This window comes from Crotalus tigris, unplaced genomic scaffold (genome assembly GCF_016545835.1).
Source record: "Crotalus tigris isolate CLP2741 ecotype Arizona unplaced genomic scaffold, ASM1654583v1 scf7180000018103.2265978, whole genome shotgun sequence".
NCBI classification, from domain to species: domain Eukaryota; kingdom Metazoa; phylum Chordata; class Lepidosauria; order Squamata; family Viperidae; genus Crotalus; species Crotalus tigris.
Window position 1 is genome coordinate 137050 of NW_024096824.1, and position 11970 is coordinate 149019.

The 11970-nt window shown below is 39.9% G+C and overlaps 1 protein-coding gene across 4 annotated transcripts in view; it reads left to right on the plus strand.

The window, feature by feature from the left end:
- RAI14 (retinoic acid induced 14) overlaps positions 1–10893 on the plus strand; it is a 111288-nt gene extending 100395 nt beyond the window's left edge. For all 4 annotated transcript variants that reach the window (XM_039347857.1, XM_039347856.1, XM_039347859.1 and 1 more), the window contains 5 exons: positions 7–125; positions 1699–3237; positions 3858–4007; positions 6708–6773; positions 8086–10893. In XM_039347857.1, coding sequence (XP_039203791.1) covers positions 7–125; positions 1699–3237; positions 3858–4007; positions 6708–6773; positions 8086–8187 — 1976 coding nt within the window. In that variant the 3' untranslated portion in view covers positions 8188–10893. The remainder of the gene's footprint in view (positions 1–6; positions 126–1698; positions 3238–3857; positions 4008–6707; positions 6774–8085) is intronic.
- The last annotated feature ends 1077 nt before the right edge of the window (positions 10894–11970 follow it).

Here is an 11970-nt window from a genome sequence, read left to right on the forward strand (position 1 = left end):
TTAAAGGTGCTAATAGTTTATTGGATGTGAGTTCAGAAACAGATCAGCAAGATTTGCTCCTGACGTTGCAAGGAAAAGTTGCTTCTTTAACATTACAAAATAAGAAATTGCAAGAAAAACTTCAGGTATGTGTTCAGGAATACATTCTAGCACAAAACAGCACTGGTATTAAACTGAAATATTAAACTGAAATCTAAAGGATACAAAATGAGTTTGTGCTGCAGATTCAAGAAATTATATGGGATTGGAAATTTCTGATCCATCAGTTGGTCCATAGAGTCCCTCTAGTACAGTGGTTCTCAACCTTTTTAACGCCGCAACCCCCAACCGGTCGTAAGTCGAGGACTAGTCAACCGGTCGTAAGTCGAGGACTACTCAACTGGTGCAGCACCGTTTGCAGAATGGGACGTTTGGCAGGCTCAGCAGGGCAGAGACAGCCTGGACAATTCCTATTGGCTTTTGAAAGCCAATAGAATTAGACTCTATTCAAGAGAGTCTATTCTATTGGCTTTCAAAAGCCAATAGAATAAAAGGGAGTAGCACAGCTAAGGAAAAGGGGAAAAAATGGCGGACTGCATTGTTTGGCGACCCCCGTGAAATGGTTGTTCGACCCCAAATGGGGTCCTGACCCACAGGTTGAGAACCACTGCTCTAGTAAAGCCCCCACTCCCTCTCTGACAAATAACTCACAATTATGGCTTATTTGGTGTATATGATTCATGTCATCCTTTTCTTTCTAAAAAGCAGAAGGTAGCTTGGATGAGAATCTCCCTTCATGTTACAACAGGGGTAGGCAACCTAGCTGGCTCAGGAATTCTGGGAGTTGAAGTCCATGAGTCATAAAAGAGCCGAGGTTGCCTACTCCTGTGTTACAACAACAAAGAGCTAAGAGAAAAAGAGACTGTCTGGCTCAAAATCATTCAGTGAGCTTCCTTAGCTGAGGTTGGGCTTGAACTTGGATCTCTCCAGTCTAGATCAATACCTTCACTATTACCCCCACTGGCACAACTCTGCCATTCTCTGTGCAACTGCCAGTGTAGGGCAAAAGTCTCTCTGCATTTTTCTCCACGAAGCCTGAAAAATCATTTTCTGTCTTGCCTTGCAAAGATAAAAGCCTTTTATTCTATCAGACTAATCAGGAAGCAACATCTCTTCCCCCTTTAGCTATGTGGAGATAAGTGCTCCATGCAAAACCCAGTTGGGGAAACTGGGCTTGCTCGTCTGCACATTTGTTTTCTTTCTGTGCACCAGCAGACCCATTGCTTCTCTCTACTCCTTCGTGGAGAAACACAGGGTGGAGACATGTTTTTGTGTCTTGGGGATCTGTGATTTAGCCTTACTAAAAGCCCACCATGACATCACCTGGAACACATTCAGTTTCCCATCCCCTCTTTCCATGTCCTCATGTTTGTGGTTTATGCAGTCAGTATCGTTATCTTCAGTATTCTGAAGTCAGAAATACAATTCTGACTGCATTGGAAATGGGAACTCTTGGGAACAGCCACACTACAATATCATCCTTCTGGCAGAAGCAGAGGGAGAGGTTTGCTGGCTGAATGGAAATCAAATGTTGACCCAATAATGATCAAAGAGGGGGGAGAAAAATGTAGCTCCTTGTCTTCTTGGTGGGGAAGGAATTCTTGGATTCCATTAGAATTAGACATAATTGTTGACTGCTGCCCTCTGCTGTCTCTGCAGGCAAGAGCCTTCAAAACAGAAGATACAGACACCACAATGGAATCTTCTTGTTCCACCCACACGGAATTTGGTGCCTTCACTAACAGGCTGAGTGAAGGCTCGGCAGTATCAGCTGAGGACATAAGCACATCTTCCCTGTTCTTGGCACAGGCTCAGGAAGAAGCAAGCTCTAATGAATTAAAAATTAAACAGTTACAAGAAAGCTTAGAAGAAGTACAGAAGAGACTAGATAGTTCAGAAGCAAAGAGGTTGCACTTGGAGTCACAGCTTCAGTCTAGCATGCTGGAGGAAGGTCCTTTGTTGAACAGCTCAGAAATTTCAGAGAATGGCTCTGACCTCAATCAGAAACTCAAAGAAACTCAAATCAAATACGAAGAAGGAGTGAAGGAGATGCTGCATGTCCAGGGACAAATGAAACTCGACCTGGTAACTTCAGAAGGCAAAGAGCCTGACCTGCAGGAGATCAAAACAACCTGTGAAGAAGTTGAGCTGCTGAAGGAAGAGCTGAAGAAAGCTCAAGAAGATGATGAAATGCTGAAAGTGAAGGTGAAGGAATTAGAAATAAAGCTGGAAGAATGGGAGAGAAATGCAGCTGGCATAATGTCTGTGGAAGAATGTGAGGAGATGAAAAAGTCATATTGTTCAGTTATTGAAAATATCAACCAAGAGAAGGTGTTGCTAATTGAAAAATATAAGGAAGGACAGGAAGAAATCAAAAAGCTTCAAGACAGACTGAAGGCTCAGATGGAATTAGAGCAGAGTGATGAAGCTGAAGAGGTGAAGGTTGCAAAGAACCAAATGATAAATGAACTCAACAGGCAGGTTAGTGAACTTTCGCAAATGTACAAAGAAACCCAGGCAGAACTTGAAGATTGCAGGAAGAAAAGCACTCCAGAAGACATAAGTTCCAGATACATACCTCTGGAGGAATATGAGAAGCTAATGGAGGCCATCGTCTCGCAGAGAGAACAAGCTGAACATGCTTTATTGGAAATGAAGACACAATATACAAAAGTGTTAAGTGAAGTGACACAACTCCAAAACTTGGTTGATGCTCAAAAGGAGAATTCTGTCTCCATCACAGAACATCTTCAAGTAGTTACTGCTCTCCAGACCTCGGTGAAGGAGATGGAAGAAGAAATAAGTGAGCTCAAAGAGCAGATTCTTCATAAGGAGAGTGAGGTACAGCGTCTGCAAAAGGAGTTGTTAGAAGAAGAAGCTGCAGTGTGCGAAGCCATGGTGCCTAGAATATTGTATGAAGAGCTCCGGTCTTCTTCAGAAAATGAAGTCAACACCTTGTCATCCAAGCTGAAGGATTTAATGAAAGAAAAGGAGACCTTGTCTGCCAATCTTGCACAGTTGAAGAAGGAGATCTCACAAGTGAAAGGGGAGAAGGAGAACCTCCAAGGTCTTCTCCAAGCCAGGGAAGAGGAAATCAAAGGACTACTTCATCAGTATCATAAGTCTCAAGAAGAACTCCTCGTAATGAAAAAAGCTTCTGAGAGTGCCTTAAAAATGGATGAAGACAAAGATAAAAAGGTTAGTTGTTCTGACATCCCTATCAGGAACGGCTGCGTTTCCCATGGTCCAAATGCACCCCCAGAAGCATGTTCATCCCCTGATTACTTGGAGATACCTGAAAGATGTTACTGTGCTAGGTTCTTCGTGGTTATTAGAGAATCCTGGGTTAGACTGGATTCCTTTCCAGTAACAGAATGATGATGTAAATGCAGAAATGGTTTCCTATGCTCCAAGATGATTATATGTAGTATCTCTTGCATGAACTTGTTTTAGGGAGTTTGAAGAAATAGACGCTCATCCCCATGTGTATTTTGGCAGAAAAATCAGGTTGTAAAAGGTGATTGGTGCAATCGTCATAAATACATGCCAAGCACCCTATTTTTTATCATGTAACTGGGGGATGCTGTGATGTTTGTAAGCATGGGAACTGGTTGTCACTTTTTTCAGTGCTGCTGTAACTTCAGACAGTCATTAAACAAATGGTTGTAAGACGAGGACTACCTTTGCATTATGATTAAAGTTAACCATCTGCATCAAGGTGATGATAATGAAGGTTGTTTCCCCACCTTTAAAGCAGAACTCGCCAGTACTTTAATGTACTCTGGAATAATGAAGTTTTTCCTTTTATCCTTTTATAGATAACAGACATGTCCAAGGAAGTTACCAAGTTAAAGGAAGCGTTGAACAGTCTTTCCCAGCTGTCTTACTCAACTGGTACACCTAAACGACAAAGTCAGCAGCTGGAGCTGTTGCAGCAGCAAGTGAAGCAGTTACAAAACCAACTGGCTGTATGTTTATAACTTCCTTATGTACAATTGCTTACTTTTGTAGTTGGAGACCCGAATTCTCCTTGGGATGAAACTGGATAAACATACTCCTTGATTTTTGACTGTAATTGAGCCTGGAATTACAGTCATAAACTGTGTCGGTTGTTAAGCAGGCCCGACTTTTGTTGTAGTCATTAAGTGAATCACTATGATTGTTAAGTGGTTGTTAAATGAACAACATAGTCATTAAGTGAATCCATTGTCCGCAATTTTTTTTTTTTTTTTTTTTTTTTTTTTTTTTTTTTTTTTTTGAAAACCAGTTTCTGGCAAAAAATATCATAAACTAGTCATGCAACCATGGGATATTGCAATTTAATATAAGTCTGGGCTGGTTGCTGAGTGCTTAATGCATTCATGTCATGGCGGAGGGCAGGGGCATCATAACTTTGAATCTGAGTTGTAAGTAGTCCTGGGGAGGTTTGCCATAAACTTTGAACCGGTCATAAATCGAGGATTACATCCTCTGATACCAGGGACAATCTTAATGAGATACATAGCCTTGGTTTGTCCATTGATTTTTTTTTTTTTTTAATTACAGAGCAGTGACAGATTCTTTCCTTTCTGCCATGCCAATTCTCGTTTTCTTGTCAGAAAAAGATCTTTTTTTAGTTCTTTCAAATCAGTGTGGGAGCTTGTCTATAGAATTATAGGATTTCTGAGATTGCAAACCAGTTGGAGCAACATAACATTAAGCCAGGGTACACTGTGGACCCAGTTTTTGTATCTGCTGATTGTCTTTTTGTACCATTGCCAGGTTCTGTTAGGTATGCATAAGAGTGCCTAGCAGTTTCCAGAACATTCTGGGTTGAGTGGTCATCACCTGCTTTAGGACGAAGGCATTTGCCCTGATTCAGCCAAATGAGCTATCAGTATGAATGCTTTCAATTTGGAAATTGGCAGCATGGCACTAAAGAGAACTCCCTCCAGAACCCCAGAGAAGTATTGATCTTGCTGAGATCAATTAAGATATTTGGCAAAGAACATCAGTACCTCATGAGATTTCGATATCTTTTCCTTCCTTTATGATGGCCAGAAAGAGTTCTTCATCCCCTTGTTTTCATTTATTACATTTTCTTGAAATGTCCAACGATGTACTTGTGCTTTCTAAAGGAGTGTATGGTTCAGGAGAAATATATGTGACATTTAAGAGCCGATATTAATATTGAAAGTTGAAAGATGTCTATACAGATAGTTCTCAATATACAACCATTATTGGAACCAGAATTTCCATTTGTAAGCAAGGCAGCTGTCAAGTGAATCACACCCAGTTTTATGATCTTTTTTGTCGTGGTTGTTAAGCAAATCACTGTAGTTGTTCAGCAAATTTGGCTTCCCTAATTGCCTTTTTGCTACTAAAAAGCAAAGACATCACCCTGCCAACAAAAGTATGTATAGTCAAGGCCATGGTTTTCTCAGTTGCAATGTATGGCTGTGAAAGATGGCCCTTAAGAAACGCTGAGTGCCAATGAATTGAGGCCTTTTAACTATGGTGCTGGAGAAGACTCCTGCGGGTCCCCTGGACTGCAAGGTGGTCAAACCGGTCAGTCCTAGAAGAGATCAACCCCGACTGCTCTTTAGAAGGCCAGATCCTGAAGTTGAAACTCAAGTACTTTGGCCACCTAATGAGAAGGAAGGACTCACTGGAGGAGGGCCTAATGCTGGGAAAGATTGAGGGCAATAGAAGAAGGGGACGACAGAGAATGAGGTGGCTGGATGGAGTCACTGAAGCAGTAGGCATGAGCTTAAATGGACTCCAGAAGATGGTAGAGGACAAGAAGGCCTGGAGGAACGTTGTCCATGGGGTCGTGATGGGTCGGACACAATTTTGTAACTAACAACAACAAATTGACTTTGTTTGATGGAAGCCAACTGCATCCTAGGACCCCATAACCTCAGGATGCTGCAAGCCTTGTAAATACATGCCAGTTGCCAAGATCCCAAATTTTGATCCCTTGACTGGGGATTACTGTAACGGTTGTAAATGCAAAAAACCAGTTTTTAAGATACAGTATTTTGTTCCGTGCTGTTGTAACTTTGAACAGCTGCTAAACAAATGGGCTGCCTGTAAAGATACAGAACAGCTTTAACTAAAGAGTGAATGGGCATTTCCATTTTTTAAAAAATGGAAGACTGGGGTTCCCTCTTGAGCTCCTGCTCCAAGGACTTATCCTCTAACTCAGGGGTCCCCAACCCCCAGGCTGTGGCCCACTACTGGACAGTGAGTTTTTTGAAACCAGGCTGTGAAAGTGGTGGACACATGTGCATCCCCACTTGTGGAAATGGAGCTGAGTGCTCACGCTTGCCGACCACTTGCCTGGAACCATCCCCTCACACACACACATTCACCCCCGCTGGTCCACAAAGCTGAAAAGGTTGGGTAACTCTGCTCTAACCCAGACCAGATGACCACTGTTTTCTATTTTGCACACACAAGCCTGGAATTCTTTTCCCTGTGGGATAGGCAGGATAGAAGCTGGAAATATCTAGGATGAACAGACACAACTGTGCCCTCTATCACCAATGTACATGTGGCAAATTATGACTTGTGTGAATCAGTATCATTTTCTGTTTTACATTACCTTGTTAGAAAACTACACCAATGTTCCATCAGAATGCTAGTGCATGCTTGTTCATTTGTTGATTGATCATCTTTCTTTACAGGAAACAAAGAAGCAACATCAGGAGATAGTTTCTGTTTACAGAACACACCTGCTTTATGCTGTGCAGGTGAGAGGCTCCGTCCGTCTTGTATTTCTTTCAAGGACATCAGTTGGTTAAAGAAAGCAGTGCATTATATTTGTGGAGTTCTTGGTGCTCTGTGAACATGGTTGGTTTTCTTTTTGCAGACATTTCGTTATCCAAGTAAGTAACATCTTCAGTTTATGTGGGCAAACTTCCATCAAGATACAATTATTCTTTCTACATGAATGCCTACAACAGCAAGCCCTACAGCCCTGTTGCACTGAAGCTGTTACCTAGTTGGGTAGTGAAACATCTGCCAAGAAAACAACCAACCTCACAGAGCACCCAGGATTCTACAGTTCAATCCTGAGTTACAAATATTCTCTTGTATTGATTATATTTGTACACTATTGTTAATAGTAGATGGTATAGGAAATGGAAATCAATTGGAATAGAGCTGGAAGGGACCTTGGAGATCTTATAGTCCAGTCCCCTGCTCAAGCAGGAGGTCCTATACAATTTCAGACAAGTGGCTTTCCAGTCTTTCCTTAAAAACTTCCAGTGATGAAGCACCCACAACTTCTGAAGGCAAGCTGTTCCACTGCTTGATTGTCCTCACTATTAGAGAAGTTTCTCCTTAATTCCAGGTTGCTTTTCTCCTTAATTAGTTTCCATCCGTTGTTTCTTGTCTTGCCTTCTGATGCTTTGGAAAATAGCATGACCCCCTCTTCTTTGTGGCAGCCCCTCAAATACTGGAACACTGCTGTCATGTCACCCGTAGCCTGTCTTTTCTCTAGATTGGCCATACCCAGTTCCTGCAGCCATTCTTCATATGATATAGTCTCCGGGCCTTTAATAATCCTAGTTGCTCTTCTGTGCACTTTTTCCAAAGTATCAACATCTTTTTTTGTAATGTGACCAAAACTGGATGCAGTATTCCAGGTGTGGTCTTACTAAAGTTTATTAATGCTAATAAATGCTTCAGGAAGACACATTGCACACAACTGTTGTATGAGAATTAATGCCTTTTCTAAATTGGTCTGGCCAAATCATTGTAAATAGCTGTAATTTGACTAAAGAAATATATGCAATCATTTTAACTGGAATGATTGAGTAAAGGTTGCAATCTCAACTTGTTATATGTTTACAAAGGAGAACATTTTGACATACTTAACAGAGTGACATACGTTTATACTTTAGAGCATGATATTCATAATATAAAATGAATACTTGTTTTATTACAACAGTACAGTAACAATTGTAGTACTATAAGACAGTAATTAAGAATTTGACTTACTGCTCTTTGCTCAAATATTATTAATATTGTTTGCCTTTACTGTTTTTTCCTCCTTTGTAGGGCCAGATGGATGAAGATGTCCAGAAAGTGCTTAAACAGATTTTAACAATGTGTAAAAACCCATCACAAAAAAAAGGTGAAACTGTTTTTGTGGATCCCTGATGGTGTTGCTGCTGCTGCTGCAGAATTTGAAACTCACCTTAGAAAGATTTCCAAAGTGCTAATTTTGCATGTTGGACACAAATGCAGAATTCTCCAGAGATTGCAGTTTACGATAAATCAGGGATGATCAACATTTGACCTTCAGTATTAGACCGTGGTTGTGTATTTTCATGGATTATGATGAGTTGAGGCAAACTTTCACCATTTTGATTATAAGCAGCTGCACCATTTGAAGTTGGAGGCAGAAATTAATTGTTCATTTCCTGGTTATTTTTAAATGGATAAAATTACCTTCTTTATATTTTTAGGCCTTCAGATGCCCAATATAATCTAGAAGCTAATGATAAGTAGGACAACTTCGCCTTGTTCTGTAAAGCCAGCTGCAGTGTTTTGTTTTTATTTATCAAGTAATTTATGGACTGTAAGAGCACCAGATTTGTGATATGTATTAAATAGGTAACATAAAATATAGCCATGTACTAAATGGTGTGGAACCATGACCTTTTATGACTTGTGGACTACAACTCCCAGAATTCCTCAGCCAGCATGGCTATCTCAGGAATTCTGGAAGTTGAAGTCCACAAGTCATAAAAGGGTTATGGTTCCCCACCCCTGTACTAAAACTAGTAAATACTTCTGAAATAGCTAATTGCTAAAACCTCAGTTTCATTATCAGGCAGGAAATAAACTATCTATGCAAAATTTTGCAGTTCTATTGGAAGTAGAACTTAGAAGAGGGAAAAGGGTATTTCAAATTGCAAGCAAGCGATCTGACTGAATTCATGATGTTTACAGTGAGTTATCTTATCTCACAGTTCCAAACCTCACTTTTGTAAAGAAAATAAAAATCTTCTCTATGATATATTTTTACTGGCCCTCAAATTTAGAAAAAGCCTTTATAATGAAATTTGTTTGCTTATGTAATACTTTTTTTGCAATAGACTTTAATAAGAATTTACGCCATTGCTTTCTTGGTTTTCTCCCCTAACCCCACTCTGTAATAAAATTGGTGGAAGTAGTCCACTCTAGAAAACTTGTGCTGAAGTAGAATTGTCCGTGTATTTTAGATATCTTGTTGTTTTCTTTTCCAAAATGCTGTAACAATTAAAGCAGAGAAAAACCTGTTTCCAGAAATGTTTGTTGCATTAAATTAATATAATATAGGGATGATTCTACAAATTTCAATGGTGCCTAAAAATTATTGTGAATGATGATAACCAATAGTATTAGAGCAGTGTTTCTCAGCCTTGGCAACTTGAAGATGCACGCACTTCAACTCTCAGAATTTGCAAAGCTGGCTGGGGAATTCTGCGAGTTGAAGTCCACGCATCTTCAAGTTGCCAAGGTGGAGAAACACTGTATTAGAATATCATTTTGGGAAAGCAGGAAGAAATATCTTTATCTTCTATTTTAAGGACATGTTTATACTGCTAATTGGTTTCTAGAATCAGTTTCAAACTACCATATATTCCGGCGTATAAGACGACTTTTGAGAGTGTTGAAACAGGTGCCGAACTCGGGGGTCTTATATGCCAAATCGTCTTATACGCTGGAAATAATGGTAGTTTCTGGCGTATAAGACAACTTTCTAGGCGCGCGACTTGGCGTTGATCGTCTTATATGCTGGAAATACTGGTAGTTTCCGGCATATAAGACGACTTTCTAGGCATGTGACTTGGCGTCGATTGTCTTGCGACTCGGCGTCAAAGTCGGGGGTTGTCTTATATGCCGGGTCGCCCTATACGCTGGAATATACGGTAGTGTGATCGTATTCCAAACTAGTGTGAGCTTGCCAAGGGTGTCAGTTATTTTGTGAAAGAATATCATATAAATATAGGATTCCCAGTATTCAGTTGATGAATGGCATAACTTGCAGAATTAAATAGATTAAACCAATTTACGCTTCTAATGTAAACATGTATTTTCATGAGCACTCGTATTTCAGAAACTGACGGTGGGCACCACATTTGAAAACTAGACAGTACTGATTAAAGTTTTAAAACAGAACTGTAAAATGAATAAATGCATCACTCCAGCTCTCTCCATGGGTTAAAAATAAATCCCCAAATCTAAACAATGTATATTTTCTCCAAAGCAAAGAACCATTTTGTGTCTTCATGGAATAACTTAATTATAACACAGCCTCACCCCATAAAGAACCTCAGTGGCCTGTAATAAATGGCAAATAATTGTCAGTATCTCAGGGCTATCACCTTCACCAGTCACTTACATTCTTCTCCCATTTACTTTTCCTTTCTTCTTTTTTCTTTTTCTTTGTGTTTTTTTTTGTTTGTTTGTTTTTTTGTGGTGGTCTTTTTGATACAGTGAGCAGAATTTTGAACTCTTGGATCTTTTCCTTTCTCGTTCTTTTTTCTGTCTTTCTCAGTATTTGAACAATTTGAGACAATATTTCTTCAAACAGCACCTATTTTAATACTTCAAGGGGGTGGGTGGGAACTTTTGCAGCATTTACCAGCAAAACAAACAAAACACGATAACTAACAGAAGCCAATAAACACTGCCAGGTGCAACACTTGAGGAACCATTTTGTAGGTTTGCCTAACATTTTTATTTTGTTACATGTATTTATTAACGATTATCCTTGTGGACGCATTGGAAATTGTATACTATAGCATAGTAATAGTTCTTTGTACATTTACAGAAATTTCCTTATTCAGCAAATAAAAAACGTTTTTTGTCCATGTTTTCATTTCTAGATCTTTTGTGTAATGCTTTATATTAAAATATTGTACTTCAGAGGAACCAAGGGGAAGTTTCTTCAAGGAACACATGGAGATATTAGGAGGATTTGCAGAGGTCCTGATCTGAATCCACAACTAGGTTTCTGCTGCCAACACAACTGATAAGCCCCAAAAGAAGAGAATATAGAGTAGTTCAGGGTTGAACTTGTGGAATCCTTGGTCGTGTTCTTGCAGTCATTTCATTAGGAGCTGTGGTGGCACAGTGGTTAGAATGCAGTATTGCAGGCAAATTCTGCTCACAGAGCCAGCAGTTCGATCTTGACCAGCTCAAGGTTCACTCAGCCTTCCATACTTTTGAGGTCGGCAAAACGAGGACCCAGATTGTTGGGGACAATAGGCTGACTCTAAACTGCTTAGAGAGGGCTGTAAAGCGGTATATAAATCTAAGTGCTATTACTATTACCCAATTAGGTAACATCAGTGGGGTTGCTCCGTGTTTATATACAAGAAACTCTTAAGGAGTCAAGCAGAAAACAATTCCCTAATCAAGGAACTACGGGCAGGGTGTGTCACATTTCCACTAATACTGACAAGGCAAGCTACTGCATATAGGGCTTAGTTTGGTGGCCAGATTGATTAGATAAATATTCTTTGAGTCAATTTGGCTCCTGGTTATTTCATAGACACATCCGCATGGTTTCCTTGTCTGTGATGTAGAAGGGCTCGGCTACTGGTGCTCTCGGAATTTGTTTTTTAATATTTTTTTTAAATAATTTTCCGGTCTAGCCCATGGAATTGGGATCTCCTGCTCCTGTTCTGTCCAACTGCAAACTAGATTCAATCCTGCTTGGCTTTCTGAGGTCTTGACCTGGTATGGCTCCAATTTCTTGGCATTGCCCATTCTCATTTTACAATCCATCTTTGCTTATAGCTTTTATTTAAAACTAATCCCGGGGGTTAATTTGGAAAGGATTGCAGTTTTAGCAGAAAATATTATAAAATCAAGATATAAAACAATTGATCAAGCATGGTAATTTCCTATTTTCCTTGCAGTGGACTCAGGCTTTTACTTATTCATACA